We start from the raw sequence: 24,852 nt of genomic DNA, 5'->3' as shown, positions 1-24,852 counted from the left end.
AGCATCCAGAGCTGATAATGGTAAGTCACGGGGAAGGGAGAAAAACAACCTTGGTGGGGCCCAGCCCTATTTTTAGGAGATAATCTCTCTACTGCTGGCAGATCCTGTGGGATGGGGGCCAAGCCTAGCTGAGAGAGCTAGGGCAGGCACACTGGCTGGCCTGGGGGAGCTTGTAGACGAACCCTGAGACCAGTCCCAGCTACCCTGGGCTCAGGGATCCCACTCCCAACTACAGGCTCTGCTGACCACCCCAGCCCAAACAGTTTCCCTTCCCAGGATTCTCTATTTGGCTGTACCCAATTGGAAGTCTTCAGAGCAGAAAATTCTTCGGAGGTTATACCTACTAGGGTGGATTTTTGGCTCCATTTTCAGTGAAAGATCTTGAAGGCCAGGGAAGTAAGGCTGAGGCTAGGAATCTTGGAATGAGAGCACAAAGCAGAATTGTATGGAGGTAGACGTGCACTGTAGGTCCATATTACCTCTCTAAAAGTTTCCATAACCATTAGTTGATCTCCCAGATCTCCCTGAAGGGCCTTAGGGATCCTTCTGATAAAAGTAAGATAGCGAATCACAAAGAGATGGAAAGACGCTCCCAGGTTTATGCAGTCAGTGAGATATGATGCCTGAGCTGGAACCTCCTGCTTTCTGGGTCTTTACTCTGTGTATATGGGTAAATGAATGAATGAGTGCCTGGGTAGGTGAGGGATGATGATGAATGGGTATGTATACAAGTGGTGAGTAGTTGAATTATTGACAAGTAAATGAGGAATTAAGAAAAGAGTAAACAGCAAGTTGCCAGGGTAGATTAAGAGCTTCATTCTTAAGCCTTCAGACACCATGACACTTCATGGTTGTATCACTGCTAGGGCTGATCACAGGGACAAGGGCTCCATTTTCTTAAGGAATTTTGGATATAAACCTTTCCTGTAACCCTTAGCGCCATTCTAAAAAGGAAGCTGAAGGTGGGAGAAACATACCGGCACTGGGTCAGTGATTACTTATGGAGATTCTCACTAGTGAGGCAGTCTCACGCAGCAGACAAGGCCTAGACCTAACAGAGCAAAGTGTGATGGGGGTGGGTGGTACCGAGTTGCACAGTACAGGTGGAAGAACTCGTGGGCCCTACCTCCTCTTTGTTGTGTGTTCCCAAATAAATCCTTTCACCTCCCTGAGCCTTAGTTTACTTGTTGATAAAAGGGATCTCAATTCATAGAATTGCTGGGAGAATGACATGAGATAATCCTTACAAAATACATTTAGCAAAGTGCCAGGCATACCACAGGAGCTTAATTAACGTATCTTTCCCTTGTCCACAAGATGTTGGAGGGCATATCCCAAATTCCTGCAGCCACACCCATGCACATGCCCCATAGAAGTCCCATCAGGCCCAGGCTGTGGAGAAGTGTTATAGATAAAGACCCTAGTTCCATTCCCCACCTGGCCTTGCTGGGTGCCTCAGGGCAATACATACTCCTGGTCTGGGCTTCTTTCCAGATCCTAGGTTCTCTGGTACTGTGATGTACCAGATCTCACAGGCTCTGACCGGATTGGAGCAGGGAATGGGGGTGGCGGGTAGGCTCCAGTAGGGGGCTCATACTCCCCCTGACCCAGGCCCCTTCCAGAGGCACAGAGCCAGATCAAAGGGACCCAGCCCTGAAGACTGGGAGGAGAGTTTGAAAAGAATGTAAACATGAGGATATTTTTAAACTTTTTCCAGCCTCAACGGTAGAGCTCTTGAAGCAAGAGGCCCAGGGGTTAGGCTGGCCCTTACCCCTTAAGGAAAAAAAAAACAATCTTGGGACCCCCAAAGGCTTCCCAATCCCACCCACCTATATCTAACCCAGGACTCCAGATTGGGCCTCAAGGCAGAAGTTCTTCCTCTGGTATGGAATGACATGTTTTCCTCAGAAAGGTGGAAGGATCCTGAGGACACAGTGATGGTGGGGACTACCTGGCAGAACAAGTGTTGGGGGACCCCTTGGCAGCCCTGTCACACTATGAATCATGTGCACACGCACATGCATGTGCCTGTGTGTGTGCAAGCATATGCGCCCATCTCATCTGTGCAGTGTCAGAGTGTCACGATGTGTGTGAATGTGCAAAGAGTGCCTCAGACCAGTTCCTTTCCTTTCCTAGCATCCCTGATCTTCTCCTCAGGTCCTGGGGTAGATGGGGGACATGGGAGTCCAGAGGCCAGCTGAAGGGTCAAGGGGAAGAGCCACATGAGGAGGGAAATGAGGACAGCAAGGGCATAGGAGTGGTAGAAGGGAAGTGGGGTTGCATCTCCGTCTCTATGGTGAGTCAGCCTGTGAGAGTTGCAGGGGCTACTAACATAGGGACTAGAGACTCAGCTCCCATGATTATTTCCAGGTGTCATAGTGACTCAGGAACATCGAGACAAAGCTCCTTAGATCTCCCCCATTCTAGCGTCACAGTGATGCTCACCATGGGTTCCATGACAACAGCCTCTTCCTTCAGAGGGACATGGCTACTCTCACATACTTGTAGGAGTATCTCAGCCTTGTGCAGGGAAATCAGCACAACTTTCCCCCTTCTACCTGTGATCACTGGGCCATTAACACATAGGACATAGGGACCACCCCATCCATATCCCCACTGACCACAGTCAGTGTTCTCAGGGGTATCCAGCTGTCAGGCCAGGCCAGGGTTATCAGGACAGTGAGGGGCTCTATCCCTGGGAGAGGCCTCAGCTGGCTGCTTCTTGCTTCAGGGGGTGGTTGTGGTGCCTAGACGGGGACAGCATCAACTCCAGGTCCCATAGCCTCTCCATGGAAGGCAAATCTGGCCAGATCTCTTCCCAGAGACACCAGAGGCAACACTGAGTTTGCTCTGTGCCATTCCATGTGCTAGGATTTGGTGCCAAGGAGGAAAAGAAGCCAGGGGGGGGTTGGCACCAGTAGGGAGGAGAATCCTGAGGCTTGCCCTCCTTCATCTGAGAGCCATGTCTGTCTTCTTGAGGATGTTGCTGTGTTGTCTCAAGTTGTGATGGCCTTGTGTGTGCCTGTTCGCCATGGCTGTTGCTATTCTTACCCACTGCGCCGTGGCAATAGGGTCAGAGATAGTGGCAGGATGGGAGAGAGTCACGAGCACTGGCCCCTTATCTGACACATTCTCTGGAAATTTGGCAACAGCTGCCAGCCTCTGGGGCTCAGACAGAGCCAGCATGAAGTGGTCAACCAGTGAGGTGGGGGCTGGGCTCACTGTTCATGGGGCCCTACTGTTTCCTACAGCCATGCCAGATGGGTGACATGGGGGCTCCTAGTGGGGCTTCTTCCCACATCCTCCATTTCTCCTACCCACGCCAACACAGACCACCATTGTTCCCATCTCTTAGCCTTTGACTGTCCAAGGGCAATGTGTTTGTTGGCTTACTCAGTGAAGGCTGCCTCCTGGAAAGAGCTCCAGACGGGGGACCAAAGAAGCCTAGTCTGGCCATGGTCCTGCCCACTCCTAGATAAATGACCTCAGGTAATTCCCTTCCCTTCCCTTCCCTGAGCTTCAGTTGCCTCATCCCTGTCCCATGCTGTCATAGGGAAAAAGGTCCAAGGGCCAAGAAGATGAGTTAAGGGCTGCAACTTGTATGTGTGTATGTGCACGTGTATGCATGCACACACTCAGGGTTGGAGTCTAGGGTCCCCACCTTGGAAACTCCCAGCTCATGGATTTTCCATTGGCACGTCGGCACCCTCTCCCCCAAAATAGGCCCTATGAGCCGTGTGCGACAGAGCCCAGATGAGGGGCCTTTTTTTAGCTGCCCTTTGATTGTCAGCTCTTGAGCAGCTGCTATTTCAAGCCCCAACGCCTAGAGGAGTTGGACCAAGTGGGGCCCAGCTCAGCTCCGTGGGCCTGGCTGGCTCCCCAAAGGCATCCCCAAGAGACCAGCCCTGCCCTCGCATGCCCAGCACTGCTGGCAGGGACAGCACAACATCTCTGTGTATGGGGCTTAAGGGTTCATTTATTCCCCTTCAGGGAAGCTGCAGAACTGGTTTAAACCAGCCACAATTCAGGGGTTCATCCTATGGGCCAAAGCCCATCCTCTCACCCAGAAAAGAGTAGATTGTAGGATCAACTGAGAAAAGACAAACGAAGCTCTGATTTGAGGACAGAAACTGGCACATAATGGGCCCTCGAAAAATATACTACACTGGCTATAAGTGTGGCTCAGTGGCTCAGCATTTGTCTAGTGTTCTTGAGGCCTTGGGTTTGAGCCCTAACCTGAAAATAAAAACAAAAATTCAACTATTATTATTAATTACAGCCATAGTCATTCTTGGTTTTGTTGTTTTAGGAACTTTTTAAAAATCAGATTTGCTTCTAGCCTTGTTACTGAGCATGTCTCTTATGCGGTTGGTTCCCTGCCCTCTTTCCCCAACACATACATACCTGGTTTCAGCAGTTAGACGCTCAATGTTAGCTGGGGTGCTTTGCATCTTGGGCTATACCCCCAGATAACCTTTGGGATCCATGATCTACAGATGGCCTTTGGAATCCATAACACCTTTCAGAATACATATGGTTATGCCCATCATTTTTGCCATCTCCTCAAATGCCATCAGCCACTATTCCACAGGATTTTAAGACCCCAGATTCCAAAAGTGAAGTTCTAAATGTTAAATCCTGAAATGGCCCCTGCACCTGGATTTTAGAACTCTTACCTGAACTTGAAGAAACGAGCTTATTGCACAGCAAATATGAAAAAGAATTTTCTGGCTGGTACATAAGACTTGATGAGTCATCAGAACAAATGAAGACAGTCTCTGCTTCCTGGCCATAGTGTGCATGTGTGTGGAGGTGTGGGCTACCAGGAAGAGGGATGGGACAGCAAGAACCAGATTCCAGGAGAAGGGAAGAAAGGCAATGTATCTAAGCCAAGGCTTCCTCAGCACAGTCAGGGTCATTTCCCAGCAGGGCAGCAAAGTCAGTTGGCGTTGCAGGGGGTCACATGTTCCACCATTGCCCCAAGTGGTTACTGAACAAGGTGAGACTTCCTTGTTACCCGAAGGACAAAAATAGTTCCCAGGTGATGGCTTGCAATGCATGCCCAGAACTGCCTGGGTTATTCTGAGAGTGACAGGAACAGGGCCAGGCCAGGCCTCAGTCAGGTGGGACTGAGCTGGAAGTGGCATCCTCAGCCTGCAGGCTCCCTGCCCTGGATGCGGTTGGAGGATTAGAACCATGTGCTGCCTAATCCTTGATGGGTGGGGTTCCAATCCTGACTCTGCTACATCATCTTGAGCAAACCATTTGACATCTGAGAGTCAGCTTCCTTCGCAGGCAATAGAGAAAATTAGATGGAGTGGACAATGGTGCTCAATAGATGTGTGAATCACCACTTTAGCTATCTCAGAGCCCAAACCAAGATGTCCAGAGAAGGCAAAGGCCTCAGCTAAGGTGCTCAGGTATAAAAAAGCCCCTTCCTCTCTAATCATGAGGCAGCCCAGTCAGCACAAAAGCACATTTCTGAAGAGTTTGTGGGGATTTTCCAGGAATGGTGGCTTCCAACTGGAGAATTCCACACATAGTTCTGTTGCCTGGGGCCCAGGCTACAACAGGATGCTCCTGCTCACTCCAGTTCTACCCAGTTTCTGGCTCCCCACACACCATACTTACATAGTCTTTTGTGTGCTGTGAGGTCCGAAGCATCTGAGGCTCCTGGTTCCCTTGAGGCCTGGCATAGAACAGTGTCATGCATGCAGTCAATCTTCTCCTGATCCCTTACCCCTTCTAGGGACCTGCTCTTTTCCTTATCTAACACATTTTAGAGTTTTTCCTGGATCCAGCCCCTGGCCTCAGATGAATTCACATGAACAAACTGGTATGATAAAACAGGTATGGTGGCACACACCTATAATCCCAGAACTCAAGAGGCTGAGGCAAAAGGATTGTTGAGAGTTTGAGACCAGCCTGGGCTACAAAGTGAGCTCAAGGCCAGCCTGAGCTGCATAAGGAGACCCTATCTCAAAAATACAAAAAAAAAGCTGGTATCATAGATACTGACTTGGGACAAATGACACCTGACTCGGGATACAGTTGACAAAGGCAGCTAAAGAAGGGGAGGGGAGCTGTTAGGGACAAAAGCCTAGGCAAAGGCTCAGAAATGTGGCTGAGTTCAGGGACTGGGACACACTGCATTTTCCTCTGAGGTAGGGGAGGCCCAGTTTGAGATAGCCTGAGGGATATTGAGCTGGGGGCACAAGATGGGGGGGGATCAAGAACCAAATTGCAATAGAACCTAATCCTTTCTTTGCCCAGATCTCTTCCCTCTACAACTAAGCCCAGCAGGGTTTTGGCCAGACCTCTCGGGGAGGAACAGCTGGCTGATTGGACCCCAAGACACACCAGGTTTTAGAGGTACCACCAGCAAGCCCAGCTCTGCTCTTCACAGGGTGGCTGTCCTCCGGGCTATTCCTGCACCTAGACCAGTCCCTGGGGAGTGACAGGACACCCAGACTGTTGGGAGGAAAGATACTGTCGAGTCCCAGCTGGGCCCTGCGATGCCCCAATTCCACTCTGCCACTCTATCTCAAAACTTCAGTTCTGTTCTGCACTCTATCGAGCCAGGCCATCATCTCTATGCTGAGGAGGGCATATGACCCCCTCCTCCCTGAGACTGGCACCTAAGTTTATGAGCCAGTGCAGAAGTCTCTGAGAACCATATGGGTGGAAAAAGTTACCCGGTTCTAAATCAGCCAGCTTTTGGGTGATCTCATCCCCTTCCCAAGATAGTTGTGCTCCCCTCCTCCACCTACCAACTGACTGGGCTAATGGGGTAAGTCACGAGGGAACTGGGGGAGGAGTGTGTGTGAGGGCTAGGGGAGGGATTGCAACTTGGGGGGCACACTGCACATTCTGTTGATCACCCCTACTTACAATATTTACAAATAACAGTTTCCTGTCAAATTATAATGGTCTGCCACTATTCCGTTTTCACAATTACTTTTAAAGTCTGCCAAGATGAATGTACCAGGATCTCTGTGTCCGGTCCTAGAGGAGGACATGTCAACCACATAGTTTCTCTTTTTTACAAACACCAGTGCCATAACCATTTTTGTTCAAATCCTGGTGTAGTTGTCAGGCCTATCCTCCTTCCCTGTCTCTCCCTCTGAGATAAATTCTCACAGGTATTGGGTGGGAAGGCAGGCCTCACTGTGCCTCTGAGAAGTTCTGGGGATGCAAGGCAGAGGTGCCAGGACAGGGAGAGGGACTGCAGACCAGTGAAGGGATCGCCTGACCCCTCCTGCCTGCTGGAGGCAGGCGCCCCATAAGTTCTGCATGCCCTTGGCTTCCCAACCAGAACCAAATGCCAGACTGACCAGGAACACAGAGAAATAGTATACACAGGGTCTCCCCTGACCAGTGCTGAAGTTGTGTCCACAAAGTCACCATCCTAGGCTTAGGCTGAGTACTCAGCCACAAGATGGGACTCCTCTGATTCTATGTAATTCATATCTTACCAAGGGCTCCCCCCCAATTTTTTCTACAATGCTCTGTAGAGTAACAACTCACTCCTTCCTAAATCCTGGCAGGCCTTTGGGAGGGGGTGGAGCATGCCCTTCTTATCAGACGGATAAATACTCAACAGATTTGCCGGAGTGCTAAGCAGAAGCTTTGAAGTCAGTCCCTAGGATTTAAAACTTAACCGCTGTGCTTACCAGTTTTGTGACACAGGCACAGCATTTTACCTGTCCAGGGTCAGTTTCTTCATCTGTAGAGTGGGTTAGTAATACTTACTTAGAGGGTTGTATGAGCACTAAATGATACCTGTGAAGTGTACAGCATAGCACCTGGCCAGAGTATATGCTCATAAACATGGCCTAGTTCATTACCTCAATTATCACAAGTCTCTCTGTGTCCCTTCTGTGGCTGAAAGCAGACCAGGGAGGCTGCCACAGAATGGAAAAAGTGGGAGGTGGGATGGACATGGTCAGCTCACACACTTGGCCCTGCACATTAGCAAGGAACTGAGGTTTTTTTTTTTTTTTTAATTCTTTGGAAGTGGTAGAGGGTAGTGGGGGTGGGGGCGGGGCCAGGGATGAAGACTTTTTTTTGGCTTTTGGTTTTGTTTTGGGTTAGTTTGGTTTTTGTTTGGGGGGGTTGTTTGTTTTGGGGGGGGATTTTAGAGGTAGGGTTTTGCTATGTAGTTCATGCTAGACTCAACCTCACTAAATAATGCGGGCTGGCCTTAAACACATGCCAATACTCCTGCCTCAGCCTCCTGAGAACTGAGATCACAGGTGCGCACCACCACACCTGCATGAAACCTTTTTGTCAGTTAAAAAAGTTCCAGGTCTGAGAAGCTAAGGTAGGGAGATTACAAGTTCAAGCCTGCGCTGAGTAAGTTAGAGACTTAGCAGGATCTTATCTCAAATTTCTAAAAGAACAAAAACAAAACAAATAAAAACAGATGTAGGCTGGTCCGTCCGAGTGCAGTGGTGTTTATAACTAATTGATCACAACCAGTTACAGATTTCTTTGTTCCTTCTCCACTCCCACTGCTTCACTTGACTAGCCTAAAAAAAAATTAAAAAAAAAAAAACAGATGTAGCTCAGTACAAAAGCCTTGACTCAATCTCTAGAACTGGAAAAAAAGGGTGAGGGGCCTGAGGATGTAGCTCAGTGACAGAGTACATGTGTGTGCAGCCCAGGATTCAATTCCCATTTAAAAAAAAAAACATTAAATTTCCAAAACACACAAAAGTAGAATAGATATTATAACAAACCTACTTGGATCATCCTTTAGATTCACTAGGGCTAAGGATATGGCCAGTGGCACTGCACCTGCCTGGCAAGCACAAGACCATAAGTTTGATTCCTGGTACCAGAAAAAATAAAAATAGATTCACCAATTATCAATGTTTTGTCATACGTTAACTCTGTCAACCTCACTATCACTTTTGTTGTGTTCTCCTTGTTGCAAGCAAGTCCTTAAAGTCAACCCAGATTCAGATTCAAGAGGAGGAAAATCAGACCTCACTGCTTCATAGGAATAGTGTCAAAGAATTGGTCATGGGGGCCAAGGATTTAGCCCCCATAAGTTTGATCCCTGGTACCAACAACAACAAAAAAAATTGGTCACCATTCTTAAAACTACCAGTGGAAGATGATAAGCTGAATCCCAGGAGAGGTCAGGGGTCCAATTTTTGGAAGAAGTGAATCTTATATAAGAGGACTGAGAACTCTTAGTTTTCTCCTAATTTTTTTTTTAATTAGCAGGGTTGGGGATTGAACCTAGGGCTCCATACATGCTAGGCAAATCCTCTACCACTAAGCCACATTCCCACTCAGCCCCTAATATTTTAAATGTGTATGTTGAGTGCCTGACATGTTTCCTGGGACCCAGAGGAGAGTCAGACCAGGACTCTGGTGCTGACTGCACAGACAGACAGACAGACAAGAGACACTTGAGGAAATGTGAAGAGCACCCAGTGAAACGAGAACAAAAAAGGACATAGAAAGTCAGTCAGGAAGTTTTCCCAGGCCAAATGATGTTCAGCACATCAATAAAGAGTTGAATGGCAGGGTGGCAGGCATTCCTGTCAGAGGGACTAGCAAGGCCAAAGGCCTGGTACGGTCTAAGAACACGGAACTTTGTGTGACTGTTAGGTCCACTCACCTGGGAGGAAGTGGAGGATGTTGGGTAGGCAACCCTAGGAAGGCAAGTCTGAACTCTCCCCCATGGAAGGGTTCTGAGCAGAGCAGTAACTCAGTCAGATTTGACTGCATGATGGGGGCACTGACAGGGACACAACTGTCCTTTGGGGACAGGGAGGACAGAGGTGGTTGGCACTATTTTTTTTTTTTTTTTTTGTCTTTTTCCTTTTTTATCAGTACCGGGGATTGAACTCACGACTGCCTGCTTGCAAGGCAGGCGCTTATGCCGCTGAGCTAAACCTCCAGCTCCCAGTTGGCACTATTCTTAAAGCTACCATAGGAGGTGGGGAGGAGGGAATGGACCCCAGGACTGCTGGGAGGGTGGCTGTGGGACCTGGCTCAAGGAATACGATCTCAAGGATGGAGTCTGAGGTGTAGGTCAGCCCACAAGGGAAAGCAGTGATACTGAGGGAAACTGGTCAAGGTGCCTGACCACCTACAGCCAACCACTGGCTCTGGCACAACCTGAGTGGATCCTTCTCCCACTCCACTTTGTTCTCAGCCCCAAATGTGTGCAGAGTGCAGGGGGCTTCCTGTAGACTGCTGCAGTGTACAGCTCCAGGGAGACCCCACTCAGCCAAGGATAGGCCTCAAGACTTCCTCTTCTCAACAGCACACTCCTACCTAGCTAGCTGAGGCTGACAATAGCATGGCCTAATGGCGACACCTAGAGGCAGCCCTTCACACTGCCTCAGTCACTTTACCCCACAGCAAAGGGCTTAATGTCCTCATCATGCCACGCTCAGGATTTAGTGACCACAGCACCTGCTGGAACTTAGAAGATGCCCAGTTCCTCTATTCCTCCTTGACAAGGCCTACATCAAGGCCAGTAAACCCCCTGCCTCTCTAAGTGAACATGGACACATTCCGTCCCACAAGCCTAGGGACTTGATAATTTGTTGAATTCATGCCCCATTTTCCCACCTAATGCACTGCTTGTTCCAGTTATAGGGTCACCTGCTTCTCACAGAACCTATGTCCCTACCTCTACCTTGCCATCCAGGCTTATCTTGTGGCCAGAGAGTAAAGAATGGGCCCTTGCCACTCTCGGAGTGATTCTTTTTTAGTTAATTGTTTCTATCCATCCATATTCATGGTCTTCAGGCACTGAACCCTCTTTGCCAACTTTCTTCACTTCTCTTTTGTTGAAGGCCATTCTGCATAACTGTTGGGGGAAAATCATTTCACAATTAAATTGTGATCAGGGCTTGTTGGAGGCCCAGTGCCTTGCCATGACAGCTATGCGTGCAGGAACATAATTCCACGTATCTCCAGTCACAGTGGAGGCCTCAATGGTCTTGTGATACTGTGACACTCCAGGGCAAGATTGCATCAGCTGAGGACATCCTGGTTTCTTGAGAACCAAATAGTAGTAAAAATAGGGATTCACAGAGCTGAGGATTTAGCTCAGTGGTATAAGCACCTGCCTGGCAAGCTTGAGGTCATGAGTACCAAAAAGAGAGAGAGAGAGAGAGAGCCAGAATTCACTTTTTTTTTCTTGTCTTTTTCATTTTTATCGGTACCAGGGATTGAACTTGCAACTGCCTGCTTGAAGGTAGGCGCTTATGCCGCTGAGCTAAATCCCCAGCCCCCAGAATTCACTTTAAGGACAAATTCCTCCTTAACTTGCCATCTCTTCCCAATGTCTTCTTCAACATAAAGATCCTCATTAGCATAAGGTCACTTCTGCCCTCTAGGTCATCCTGCATGATTTCATCAGCATAAGATCTTATTGATATAAGATCACAGCTGTCCTCTAGGACCAATTATTGTAGACACTCAATAAACAGTGGCTATCTCAGTGTCTTTGTCTCTGCCCATCGTGAGGCATTGACCGCCCAACCTTTTTGTCATTCATTACTAAATTTGTCTCCTTTTCTTATCTCATCCCCTCACTGTACCCCTCATACAGTCAGTCGGGGACCTTGACCAGGTTCCTGATATTTTTTTGCTATCACATCACCCTTCAGTTTTCCTCCTAAAAATCTGAACTCCCTGTTTTTTGGTACATCTTTATCTACTACTTTATCTTCTTTATCTACCTTAATTGTCCATCCATTCACCTGTCCTTTCATTCTTCCTTATGCACTTTTCAATCAGCCTGTGCACCCTTCGGCAGGATGGGATCCAGCCTGAGATTGGAGTATAAAGGTAGGGGAGAGATCCACAAAGATAGCTGCCCAGACCGGGCAGCAACGCTACTGGGAACTTGCGGGGTTAACTGGGAATTCTCTGTTCTGCCCCATACTATCCCAGGCTGATGAAGAACAAGCACCATTCCAGCCTTTCCTGAGGCCATTAGATGGTCTTTATCACTTTCCCATGCCTTGAGATCCCTTGAGGGCCCCTCCTTACCCACCCAACCACATCTGGCTAGCTGCCTGCCACCTTTACTGTAATTTCCCTGTAACTCTCACATCTACCTCCACGATGCCCAGGGTCCCCGTCACCAGATACTTGACTGGACCCAGTGCTGAGCTTCAGTCCATGTGTCCCTTTCCCTAGCCCCCCGCCCCAGTTCAGGGTCAGTGTTATGGTCACTGCTGTAGTGGGTGGGATCAGCCCCTTGGTGGGTGAGGTTACCCCTTGTTCTGGTTGATACATTGTGTCAACTTGAGAAGTTTAGCAGTTTAACTGACTCAGCAGAGTCAGGGTCCTTACTTTGTAAATGTATCCTCATGCTGTGCAAGAGGAGGGTAATTAGATTTTGTGAGTGCTACACCTGCCCTGGGAGTGGGGGTTGCTATGTACAATATAAGGGAGAAAAAGAACCTTTCTCTTCCCCACTTTTGCTCTAGCTACTTTTGCTGGCTGCTGCCTTGAAGTGTTGTCCCTGTGCCATGACACCCTGCCTTGGAGCCAGCTGATTATGGACTGAAACCTCCACAAACAGTGAGCTAAATAAACCTTTCCTTCCTTCATTTTGGGTGTCAGATATTTTGTCCCAGCAATAAGAGAAAAGTAACTAAGACATCCCTAGATAGTTAGGCATAATTTTCCCCCGGTCATGCTCCAGGTAGACATTCCTTGTGTTTATCTGCTGCAGGAGAATGGGTTTGGGCAGGCGAGGGCTTTTCAAAATCCTGCTCAAGGAGGGCAAAGCTGAGATGGAGACAGTACGAGCTGCAGAGCAGCCCTCCCTCCACAGACTACCTTGCCCTATTATCTTGGCAGCAGGCCATTTTCCAGACCTAGATATGCTTTTAAAAAGCAGATAAGGTCAGGGGCCAAAGAGGCAAAGACATAGAGGTCAGTACAAGTTCATTTGTCCCCAAAGAGAACCACTTGAAGGGCTAGTAAACCACAATTCATAGAGTCACCAGGCTGGGGACCATATAAGGCCATTTAGTATCATCAAGTAAAATGTAAACAAAAATTGTAAAGGTAAAGGGTGAAATAAATCTATAGGCTTAATTTTCCCGATTAAAAAGCCCAAACAGTCTCATTTTTAAATTCTCTCATGTTCCCTCAGTTTTATCATGTTTTAAAATGATGAAACACAGGAATATGCAAGTATATGCAGCCTGCCTAACAGCCAAAGCAATGTCAAGAACTCTGTATTCTCAGCAATGACCCCAACGAGCCTTTTAGTTTCCTTTCAGCACCACCAGCCTCTCCTCTCCAGTCCCTCTATAATGCACCAAAACCATGCAAAAGAGGTTTTCAGTACACTGTTATCCTTTTCTGAAAGCCCAGTATCGGGACAATGCTGTCAATTTATTTCAAACCCCAGCCTTACCATGGGGTCACGGGCAAATTTTCAATCTGAACCTGAGCTCACAACCTGAGTCACATTAAAAAGGTGTGTGTGGGGATTAACAGCTTCTTCTGTTATGATTAGACTCCTAACACTCCCCCTCTCATCATTTCCTTACAATTTGCTCAAGAAATGATTGAAGATTAAGGAAATGGATATGTTAATACCCCTCTTTGTACACTACAGAATGTATAAATATACTGAAAGTTCATTGTACCCCATAAATATATGCTAATTTAAAAAAAAAAACTCCATCTGGAGGCCTAGCTTAACCACCCCAGGTGACACTAAAGCATTAGTGACTTAACATCTTTTTTTTTTTTGGTACCAGGATTAAACCCGGGGCCTTCACATTGATCTATATCCCCTGTTATTTATTTTGCATTTCCTTATTAGGACAGGTCTTCATTAAAAAACAAAAACACTGGCTGGGGCTTTAGCTCAGCGGCAGAAGCACCTCCCTGGTACTGATTTAAAAAAAAAAAAAAAAAAAACATTGACACAGTCCTTGTAACTGAGCTATTCTCTCAACATATAATGAGACTGACTAGCACAGTGGCTAGAGTGGAGTTTTTGGTTCTGCTAAGGTACATTTCAAGACCTTTTGCCCAAAGCTGGTTCTGCATTTACTATTGACACAAACCTGGTTTTACAGTTTAAAAGTTCAGTTAAACAATATGAAATCTCAGCAAATAATATGAAATCTCAGCAGACCTTGGCTCTCAGTGTGCAGAGACCCTCACATCAAAGCCTTCATTCCCTTTTCCTTCTTCTCAGGTCCCCACACACATGGTTAACATAAATGAGGGCTTCCTGTGTGCTCAGCAACCCACCAAAATTTGTAGAGCATTGTCTTCTGAATGGCCTCTTAGACTAAACTTCCTTGGTCAGATAAACGGGGTAAAACAAAAGTTGGCCCAACCTAGTCTCCTAAGGGCTAGAAAAATTAGTATTCAAACCAAAGAAAATCAATTTCATTTCATCTCTTTTATTTACAAGTTTTAAATATCTCTAACAGAAAATCAGTATCAATTAAGAACACTGGTATACATTTTAAAATACAACTGCCAGTAATTATTAAAGAACACAGTTAATAATTATTCCAAGAAAATGCTTGTTAAGTATTTTCCAGAAGGCAAGTTAGCAAGTGCCCCAGAAGGCAAGGACAGAGCCCTGGTTGGCTCAGGGTCAGTTATGCAGCAGCCCAAACACACATTCCCCTTAGGTCATGCGTGTGGCAGCTTGCGTCACTAGCTCTGACACCAGCTTGGATCTCCAGCTCCAAAGGTACTCACTGCATTTTGTACTACAAGAGTCACATTTCAGAGACAAATGAACCACTTTACAATGACACTCGGATGGCTCAGTTAGAGGATATTCTGGTCAACCTGGGAAGTTAAGGTTTTCCCAAAGCTGTCAAATGAAGACAGGTCTGACAGACAAGAGTTAAGCCAGACTCATTCTAAATATATTTTTATTTCTGTATATACTTTGCTCCACATAATTACATTCTTATTTAACAAGCTCTCAAGTTGTTTATATTTCACTTGTCTTTAAAAGATCCCAGGGTTGGGGATTTAGCTCAGTGGCACAAGTGCCTGCCTGGCAAGTGAGGTTTTGAGTTTGATCACCAGTACCATGTAATATATATATATAAAAGACCCCAACTCGATTATACCACAATCAAAATTTACCCATGTGCCTAATACTAGAGATCTTTTAGGCCATGTGTACTGGGAAAAATGTTTCCATATTGACATAGTTCAAACTTATGTTTTAATTATAATAAATTAGCTTTTATGTTACAAACATCTCCAAAAGCTGAAACTCAGTAACTTGATAACAATTTGAAATTAGACTACCAGAGCTGTATTATTTACACATAAAACAAAATCTAAACAATGCCATTATTGTTTCTTACCTAAAATGATAAATACCTAATTTTAAGCATCAAATCACACTTACTTCAAAAGCCATGTGTACTATATTAAATGGCCAATCTCATTTTAAAAACTCAATTTAAGAAGTCTTAAAGTTGAAATCACTATACAAAAGTAATGGCGAACGCTTTGGAAGATCTGACAAAGACTACTAAGTTTCTTTACAATTGCAGTGTCCTAAGCAGCGGCCTGTGTGCTTCAGGAAGGCCACTAACAAGAACCATGATCTCAGAAAGACAGCTGGAATTTAACCAGAAGGCGATGGTCCCTGGGGCATTCAAGGGAGAAGCTGAGAGTCCATGCAGGAGAAAAGGCCGACAACAAACAAGCCTTTCTTCTTTCTCAACATACCAACTAGAAAGCAGTAGGATCTATTCAGCTGAGAAAAAACACAGATATGCTTGCAGACATAGGCGGAAAGACTGTCTCTCAGTTGCTACACAAGTTACTGAATTTTACACATTTATGACCCATGCCAGGCTCTAAGCGTACTCCAGTGTTTAGCTGGCATGAAAAACAACAGAAAATGTCAGTCAAATTGAGTCCCTCAGTTTCAGCAGCAAACTTTCACGCTAAACTCTTAAGAGAATGATAATGATTCACATTCTGAGTTAAAGTCTAAGAGATCAGAAGGAATAGTAATGATTTCAGAATAAATGGACCACAGTTTATTTAAAGCACCCAAGAGTTTGGTGTTTCTGCTTTTTTCTTTTGGTGGTGGTGGTGGGGGTCTTGCTAGGTAGCCCAGGCTGGCCTTGAACTTGAAATCTATCTGCCTCACTCTCAATGCCAGAGTGCTGGGCGTATAGGCCTGTGCCACCACACCCAGCTCTAAAAGAGAAACTTCTTAAATGAAGTCACACCATTAAACTGGTAAACCAGAAAACGTACAAAGAAACCTTCCCAAGATGGACATATTCCAACCCTTAACCGAATTTCATCTGGGACAGATAAAAATAAGGAAGCCAAACATAGTTATTTGCTTTTTTTTTTTTTTTTTTTTAATCAATGGATGGTATGAGGAGGGGAGAGGAAATCAACTAATGTAGTTCAATTATACTGAAGAATTATGCTTGATTTGGCACAGGAAACTAATCTGTGGGCTTGGGGATTATATTTGTGTTTCCATTTCGGGACACATTTCCTGTTGTTCAAATGCCATAGCCACTCATGAGAAAATTCATCCCCCAAAAGGATCCATGCAGGTTAATTTTTAAGAACAAAAATTCTGCAGTCCATGGAAACCATTACAAGTTATGTTTTTATTTTCGCCTCAGCTCTCATACCTAATATGGTCTAATTCCTAAGGCGTAGCAATGGCAATTTATCAGTCACAGGCAGATGTCCCATCTGATAGGTCTCACTCCTCCCATTTCCCCACTGCCTCTCAGGATGCAGATGGAATCTTGGCTACTGGCTGTTCTCCTTAGACCCCACAAGTTTTCACCTCTCCAGGTTCAGGCTAAATCTTAAATCTACAAACCCCTGAAGAAGTGTGTTCTGCCTAAATGTCCGTCAAAACTACATGTGATCACACTGTTCCCTTTCATCCAGCCATCTGAAGGAGTAGGTACAAGACTTGGATAAACCATCACAATGTTAGCAACTTCAGGTTAAGGTTGCATAGGATAGCAGAGGAAAAAATGTTGTGTCAGAAGGAAATTAAAGAATGTTTGAGAGATATAATCAGAAAGGTTTTTTAAAAAACAGTGCATAATCCCCCAGGGGCTAAGATGGGAGTGTCGAGTGGAGTATTTTACTAAATCAAGAAAGGCCAAGATTTAAGAATTAGACATAAATTTCCCCCTGGAACGGCTCAAAGTTTTATGGGACTCAGTGGAGAGGCCAAATGCTGCACAAGTAAAAATTCGCTGGTCCACAGGCCGAGACCTTCTCACTCTCACTTGAAAATCAAGTTGTCCCAAACATGCTTATTGGAGGCCTGTTTACAAATTTAAGGGTTCAGTATGTTTGGTCTTTGTGATGCTAGGACTCAAACTCAGGATCTTACACAGGCTAGGAAAGCCCTCTACCACTGAGCTACATCTCCAGCCCAAAGATTTAGTTCTTTTTTTTTTGGTCTTTCTGAGAAAGGGTCTCAATATGCAGTTCAGGCTAGCTTTGCGCTCACTTTGTAGCCCAGGCTGGTCTTGAACTAACAATCATCCTCCTGCCTCAGCCTCCCAAGTGCTGGGATTACAGGCATGTACCACCACACCTGGCTTTTTTAGTTTAGTTTTTTTGGTCAGGATTCAGTTTTTAAATAAACTAAAACAGACCTAGAATGCACTGTTACAGAATGTCTTCACAAGAATATTCACAAAAATGTTGCATAGAAAAGTGTCCTACAGTATGCTTTGTAAACCTAGGCCTTGGTAACTTAAAAAACAAAGCAAAATAAAACTATAATCTAGAAATGCATGATTGTGAATTCAGAATTATCAGATTTTTGCAGTTGAATTTCAGAAGATCCTGAAGTTTTTTTTTTGTTGTTGTTTTTTGTTTTTGTCTTTTTCCTTTTTATCAGTACCAGGGATCAAACTCACAACTGCCTGCTTGCAAGGCAGGCGCTTATGCCGCTGAGCTAAATCCCCAGCCCCTGATCCTGAAGTTTTTATTCTTAGGATCATTATTAAATTTATACTTTAAAAAAAACTTTAGGTGACAGAGTTCAAGTGTTTTTATAAAGGACTTAGGCTATATGAGCACAAGCCAGTTCAACAGACTTTATATTCTCTTTTCTGCACTAAAAAGTTGACCAATACACACAGGGACATAAAATCACTGTTACTGCTTTTAAACCTAGGCTGTTTTGTTTTCTTCTCCTGTTGGTCAATTATTCAGCAAGTTGTATTTATCTGCCTGTCCCTTTAACAGCCAGGTTTCATAGCTCATTCTTAATCCCCCCTGTAATATGCATCAATTATCTCTGAGTTAAAATACACTACAGTGACAGTGATATCATCCCTGTACATCCTTGCCAAGTCCTCTGGTAATGTCAGCATTGCTGCCAGCCGCTCTGGCTCCATTTCCCCATATTCATTGCTTCCAATAGCATGTCTGATCAGATGTGTAGCTGCATTTTGGTCAGCTGCATAGAGCCCACTAGCTTTTCTCTGCAGCAGTAGACTCTGCATGAGTCCCAGCTTGGTAGGTCTTTGGGCCAGATCTGGCTTATGGCGACCTGCCTCAGACAGATACCCCACTACCAGCCTCACCACATCTTCATTCCCTAACATGTCCCACAGTCCATCTGAAGCTAGCACAAGGAACTTATCCTGGGGCCTCAGCCTGTGGTACGTAATCTCAGGCTTGGCAGTTAGGTAGGGTGGGGTATAGTAGTGTGAGGGGGTGAATTGGTAAATGTTGAGGGCCTCAGTATCAAAGCCCCTCTCTAGGACACTGCGCTGCAACTCTTTACTCCACTTCAGCTGGACATCTCCAAAGGCCCTGCAGGGCATCAGGACACCAAGCAGCCTGTCATCTATGACGATCGTCCTGTCCTCTGTCTCAGGGTGCTCCCTCTTAAGCCGGGAGAGCTCAGCCTCATTCCATGCATTGTGATCATGCGTAAGAGGTAGACAAGACCACATGCCATTGTCCCCCTGGACACCAAGGATAGCCCGGCAGTCACCAGCATTTGCCACATGCAGGTGAACTCCATTGACATGAGCCATACAAGCTGTTGCTCCAGAAAAAGCAACTTGGAGTGACAGATTCTTTGTTGCCTCATCTTCCAAGGGAGCCTGGACTTCCAGTGAGATATCAGAATCCAGTCTCTGGAAAGAGTACATCAATGCTTCCTCAATGCTTAGTCCCATTTCCATGTGTAGGTCAAGCAATTCCTGCCAATAAACACGGAGGTGTTCAAGATGCACTGAAGTGATATCCTTGTAGACACTGTCGCCTGGATGCTTGAGCCACTGCAGGATAGGCAACATGGGCTTCATATTTTCCATCGCTCCCTCCATCTGCTCCAGGGTCTGGTGGGACATCAGGGACACTGCCACGTAGTAGAAGAGCCTCTCACTCACTGCTTGTGCACATGCATGACCACCATGTCCATCAAAGACACCAAACATCAGTCCACTGGTCTGTAGGCAGGCAGCTACTCCTCGACGGTCTTCCACTGGGGAATTTGCAGCCAACTGGTTACTTTCAAACCGCAACACAGAATTTGGGACTCTACTGTCCAAGTCAAGAATCTTGTGGGCTGACTCACCAGCCCGAAGCACTTCATTTACCTGCTCGGGGCTGAGTTGCAGGTGGAAATCCTCTTCCTCTGTTGATGTGTGTCTGTAGACTTTCTGCAGTGTGAAGGTACCACATGGTGAACTGTTTTGTAGGGGAGATGATGCCCAGGAAAGGCGCCTCCATATGGATAGATTCCTTTTTGAGACACACCTTGAGTATAGGCGTCTGCCACCTTGTAAGGTGGCAATGCAGCTCCTTGCAGAAGTTGAGATCCAGTAGGACATAGTACTTGACATTCTGAAACTATGCCGGCAAATAAGGATTTGTTAAACATGAAAATTAAAGAGTTTAAGAAAGTTTCAAAATTCAACTTTTCAAAAATACTGATTTCTGAAACATTTGATAATATCTGAAAGTGATTTAAACAACTTAGAAAAATTGAGTAAACTTAAAATGTAAGTATTCTTATTTCTCACTATATCACATAAACACATTCCAGAAATTTTGGAAAGCTATGTTTATACATTCTGCTCTTACACTGAGGGCTTTATGCTTTTCATCTAGCTAACCCAGGACCCCATTTTCCTCTCTTCCCTGAGTCTTTTCTCTACTTTTTATCCCATGTTCACAATCTCTCCACGAAACTACAAGTATTCACCTAATTTCCCACTAGCCCACAAGCTCTGTGAATTTATGAACTATAGCTTCCTTACCAATAGCTCTTCAGTATCCACCCCTGTACCTGGCAAACAACAGGGCTAACTCTGAAAAAGTTTTCTAGTACTTTCGCTATCATCTCTTAGAAGTTTTCTTTTGACAAAGAAAGATTGTCCTGTTATAATTAGCTCCTGGGCTGGAGACATAGCTCAGCAGTACAATGTCTGTCAGGCAAACACTGGCTAAATGTGACGTTTTCAGATGTCCAGTGGTATACTAGGTGTGACACTAGCTGTTTATACTGCTGCTCCAGTCTAAACTCCAGCTATGCACTGGTAGGTTGAGCATAATACCAGTCTTATAAGGTTTTGTGAGAATTTAATATGATCTTTCTGCTTAAAAAAAAAGTCATTACATATACATCCATTCTCTACATATTTTTATATTGTACCTACAACTCTGAATCTGGCTTTCTTGGTTTTTAATGATAAATACATTTATAGGATAGGTAATATATCATTTTCTGCATAAACAATCACAATTACTTATCTATTCTTTATTGCTGGGATTTAAAGGTCCTTTCCCCTAACCAGCTCTTTATAAGACACCAAACTGTATGGCCTTATGCAACAACCTTTTCCTTGCTTAGATTTTAACTATACATTTCCCAAATGCAAAATCTGTAGGTCAAAGGCTGTAGATCCATATTGCCAATCTGATTCACGAAAGCTTTACAGCTGCTTCCACAATGGCATGAAAGAAACAGTTTTCTAGTATTTTCGCTATCATCTCTTAGAAGTTTTCTTTTGACAAAAAAAGAGAAAGATTGTCCGGTTATAATTAGCTTCTGGGCTGGGGATATAGCTCAGCAGCACAATGTCTGTGTGGCAAGCGTGAGGTCCTGAGTTCAAATTCCGATACAAAAATAAAAATTAAGTAAATATAATTAGTTCTTCTGGGGCTGGGGATTTAGCTCAGCGGCATAAGCGCCTGCCTTGCAAGCAGACAGTCGTGAGTTCGATCCCTGATACCGATTAAAAAAAATTATAATAACTAGTTCTTCTCCGGTATCTGGGACGTGGAGCGTTTCCAACAAGTTTTGAGTTATCAATCCTATCCTCCCCTAATTTGCCTACTGAGATCGCGAGAGCTCCCAGCACCAAGGACAGTCCTTCCTCTGCTCTCCGCACAGAACTTGGGGTAGGAAAGGTCAGTTAGGGACGCCGAGGGTTTAGACACTGGAGTGCCAGTAGCACTACTCGAGGCCGTCCGCCTCAACCCGGACCCCAAACACCACAAATAGGTCTGAATTTCAAGTCTCGGACTACGGCCTCCAAAATAAGCGCTTGAGCTCCAAGGTCTGCTAAATCCGACTTCCCCCAGACCCCGACGCTGCCGCGTCCCAGCCAGGTGTTCCGGCCACCGGCTTGGAGTCTCTGAGCCGTTGCCTCCCAGGTCGAAAAAAACGCGAATCTTGTAGGGGCGCCGAACTCAGGGCGTCTTCAAAGATAAAGCAACTACTACGCGGACTCCCTGGTATTCAGCGGCGTCCTCCGCCGGTCCTCGGGCCCACGTGGCGCGTGCGAGCCAGTGAGGTGACAGAGGCCACGGGTCCCGCGTGTCCCGCCCTCTCGCGTCACTTCATCTCCGCCCCATCACCTGAGCTCCCGCCGCGCGTGGGGGACAGTCAAGTGCTGGCGAGGCCAGGCAGAGAAACTGGCATCCACATCCGTGACTCGTTTCTTTCCTTACCTCGGATCCTCGCCTTCTTCTTACCAGCTTGCACCGCCGCTAACAGTTCTGATCCTTAGTTTCGCGGCTGCGCACCAGCCGCAACCACCAGCGTCTCACTTCCCCTTGCAAGGCCCCTTTTCGTGAACAAGCTCCAGAGGAAAGCGTCCTCCTATCATCGCTGATTGGCTCTTACGCGGAGGCAGGCCCTTGACCGACCTGGGTATTGACCAATGAATGAAAAGAAAAGTAGGACGCAAGAGGCGGGACTGGTCGGAGCCAACACCCCCTCTATCCGAACAGCCTAGTTTCTAGTGAATGCAGCTGCGCCGGACCAGGCAATCACATGGCTAATTGACTGCCACACCTTACGCATCCCTCAACGAAAGCCACTCTAGTTCCTTACTGTGACTGTATTACGTCTTGCTGTCCCTTTGTGGCGTCAACGACTGCAGATCCCTTTGCTAAATGCTACACCCTTTGAGGACCCAAGAATAACTTTGAACTAATTTTCACGCCAAACCTGCTCTTCTTCCTCCCCTTTCCGTTACGCAGAATGGCCTCAACATCTGACCAAAGATCCACATCAAAAGACTTAGAGCCTGGAAGTGGAGCTGCAAGCGCGCAGGCCGAGACGCTGCGGACCCGCGACTGAGCATCCGAGGCGGTGAATAATAGCTCTTCAAGTCTGCAATAAAAAATGGCGTCCAATAAAACTACATTGCAAAAAATGGGAAAGAAACAAAATGGAAAAAGTAAAAAAGTTGAGGAAGCAGAGCCTGAAGAATTTGTGGTAGAAAAAGTACTGGACCGCCGTGTAGTGAATGGGAAGGTGGAATATTTTCTGAAGTGGAAGGGATTTACAGATGCTGACAATACATGGGAACCTGAAGAAAATTTAGATTGTCCAGAGTTAATTGAAGCATTTCTTAATTCTCAAAAAGCTGGTAAAGAAAAAGATGGTACAAAACGAAAATCTTTATCTGACAGTGAATCTGATGATAGCAAATCAAAGAAAAAAAGAGATGCTGCTGACAAACCTAGAGGCTTTGCTAGAGGTCTTGATCCTGAACGAATAATTGGTGCCACAGACAGTAGTGGGGAATTGATGTTTCTCATGAAATGGAAAGATTCAGATGAGGCTGACTTGGTGCTGGCAAAAGAGGCAAATATGAAATGTCCTCAAATTGTAATCGCTTTTTATGAAGAGAGACTAACCTGGCATTCTTGTCCAGAAGATGAAGCTCAATAACTTACATCATTTATATATATTTATATATATATAAAATATGGGTAATAATGGGTCTTGGTTTTGATTTACTGGTGTGAAAAAAACAGCATTCTAATGAAAATCAAGTTGAATATGTTAATTTTGAAAATAGTATTTGGGAGAGTTGTTGGGTTTTGTTTGTTTTGCATCTATAGCACTGGTTTCTTTGAACAAATAAAAGCTTTTGTAGTTGCTTTCTTTGTCAGTAAAGAGCTAGCCTGATACATTTCCTCTGCTTTTCTAAATGTTAGGGGAATTGTCCATAGTCAAACTAAATCAGAACTCATGTTATAACTTACATGCTTATGGACCATTCTTGAGTTTTTTGTTTGTGTGTGTATAAATAAAATACTTATATAAATGGTTTTTGTTTTGTTTTTAAGCAGTCACCAAAAAAAAAAAATTTCTGGGTGATAAGTTCATGTTTGGGATGCCCTCATGCTAGCAATTTAAGAAATCATTAAAAAAATATTAAAAAGAAGAAATCACTTCCAGTTAAACGTTTTCCTGAAGCCATAACTTTTCAAGTTAAAGAGGTGGTTTTGTGGTTAATAGGACTGTTTAAAGTGGATATTTTCAAAACAGCATTAGCAGAATCTAGATCTGTGTCTTTAGTCAATAAAATGCTGCAGTTTACTTGCAAATTTTCTGAAAAAAAGAATTGTTCTCTCTACTAACAACTTCCCAACCCAAATAAGGTAATAAGTCAAAACCTGGTTTATTTGAATTAGCTAAGGAAGACTTGTTAAGGGAACATTAAAGATTCCTCATGACCCATTGCTTTACAACAAAAATATGTACTCAAAAGTCAGGATTTGTGGATGTCTAAAGACTTGGCCTATGGTAACCTACTGAGTGGTAAGTGTTCACAGTTTAGGACCTGCTAGAATCACTGAGTGAACAAACTTGTAATCTAAAATTACTGACCTGCATGTTTTTCTTGACCCCGACGTGCTCGTTACATGTAGGCTCAATCTTTTCAGTATTTGGGTTACTGTTTTCAGCAGAAGCCAGGAAAACAACTTTGTAGTAGTCAGAATGTTATTCTACTGTATATTGTTTACTTACTGTAAATAATGGTGAGCAGTGGTCAATAAATAGTTTTATATTCCTTTAAAAAAAAAAAAAAAAAAAAGACTTAGAGCCTGATGTGATTGTGCGTGCCTGTAATCCCAGCACGCTGGAAGACAGAAGGAGGACTACACATTCAACCGCAGTCTGGGCAATTTAGCAATTTAATGCGACCCTTTCTCAAAATTCAAAATCAAAAGGGTGGGGAGGAGCGGGAGTCTGGGGATGTAGCTCAGTGGGAAGGCCCTGAGTTCAATCCCCAGTACACATGCAGAGGCAGAGTCACCTTGATATCTCCTCTCTTGTCAGTTGTCCAACCCTATCAACTTAGCCTCCTAAATATCTGCTCAGCCATCCTATTCCTCATCCCTCACATGACATCAACTTCCATTTGGTCCTAACCAAACTTTCCTTTACAAGGCAGCCAAAACAACCCTTCAAAAACTCAATCCTGTGCTCCCTTCACCAGCACATATACTAAAAACTAAAGTTCCTGTTCTAAAGTCTTCATTGGCTCCCAGCCAATCACTTCTTTGAACTTATGATTACATTGGCCCATC

At 45.2% G+C, this 24,852-nt stretch overlaps 2 protein-coding genes and 1 long non-coding RNA gene across 3 annotated transcripts; 2 read left to right on the top strand and 1 right to left on the bottom strand.

Moving 5' to 3' along the window:
- The first annotated feature begins 6,386 nt into the window (after positions 1-6,386).
- On the top strand, positions 6,387-12,583 carry LOC134475624 (uncharacterized). The gene is made up of 3 exons (XR_010046801.1): positions 6,387-6,790; positions 11,773-11,823; positions 12,471-12,583. It is a non-coding gene; the product is annotated as an uncharacterized LOC134475624 (long non-coding RNA).
- Positions 12,584-14,397: 1,814 nt separating this feature from the next.
- Pdp2 (pyruvate dehydrogenase phosphatase catalytic subunit 2) lies at positions 14,398-22,197 on the bottom strand. Its single transcript, XM_003471935.5, has 2 exons — positions 21,973-22,197; positions 14,398-19,866 (listed from the first exon to the last, which is right to left on the bottom strand). The coding sequence occupies exon 2, from the start codon at positions 19,857-19,859 to the stop codon at positions 18,267-18,269; it is 1,593 nt and encodes a 530-aa protein (XP_003471983.1). The 5' UTR covers positions 19,860-19,866; positions 21,973-22,197; the 3' UTR covers positions 14,398-18,266.
- Positions 22,198-22,438: 241 nt separating this feature from the next.
- LOC100715243 (chromobox protein homolog 3) lies at positions 22,439-23,585 on the top strand. The gene has a single exon (XM_005004664.4). It carries the CDS (start codon positions 22,652-22,654, stop codon positions 23,201-23,203), a length of 552 nt encoding a protein of 183 aa, XP_005004721.1. The 5' UTR covers positions 22,439-22,651; the 3' UTR covers positions 23,204-23,585.
- Positions 23,586-24,852: the final 1,267 nt, after the last annotated feature.

This window comes from Cavia porcellus, unplaced genomic scaffold, assembly GCF_034190915.1.
Source record: "Cavia porcellus strain 051 isolate PalLab524CR breed Dunkin Hartley unplaced genomic scaffold, mCavPor4.1 scaffold_4, whole genome shotgun sequence".
NCBI classification, from domain to species: domain Eukaryota; kingdom Metazoa; phylum Chordata; class Mammalia; order Rodentia; family Caviidae; genus Cavia; species Cavia porcellus.
Note: the sequence above shows the minus strand (reverse complement) of the source record. Positions and strands in the feature narration are given on the sequence as shown.

Coding starts and splice junctions, on each gene's coding strand:
- Pdp2 (XM_003471935.5), bottom strand. CDS start 19,859: ATGTCAAGTACTATGTCCTACTGGATCTCAACTTCTGCAAGGAGCTGC.
- LOC100715243 (XM_005004664.4), top strand. CDS start 22,652: ATGGCGTCCAATAAAACTACATTGCAAAAAATGGGAAAGAAACAAAAT.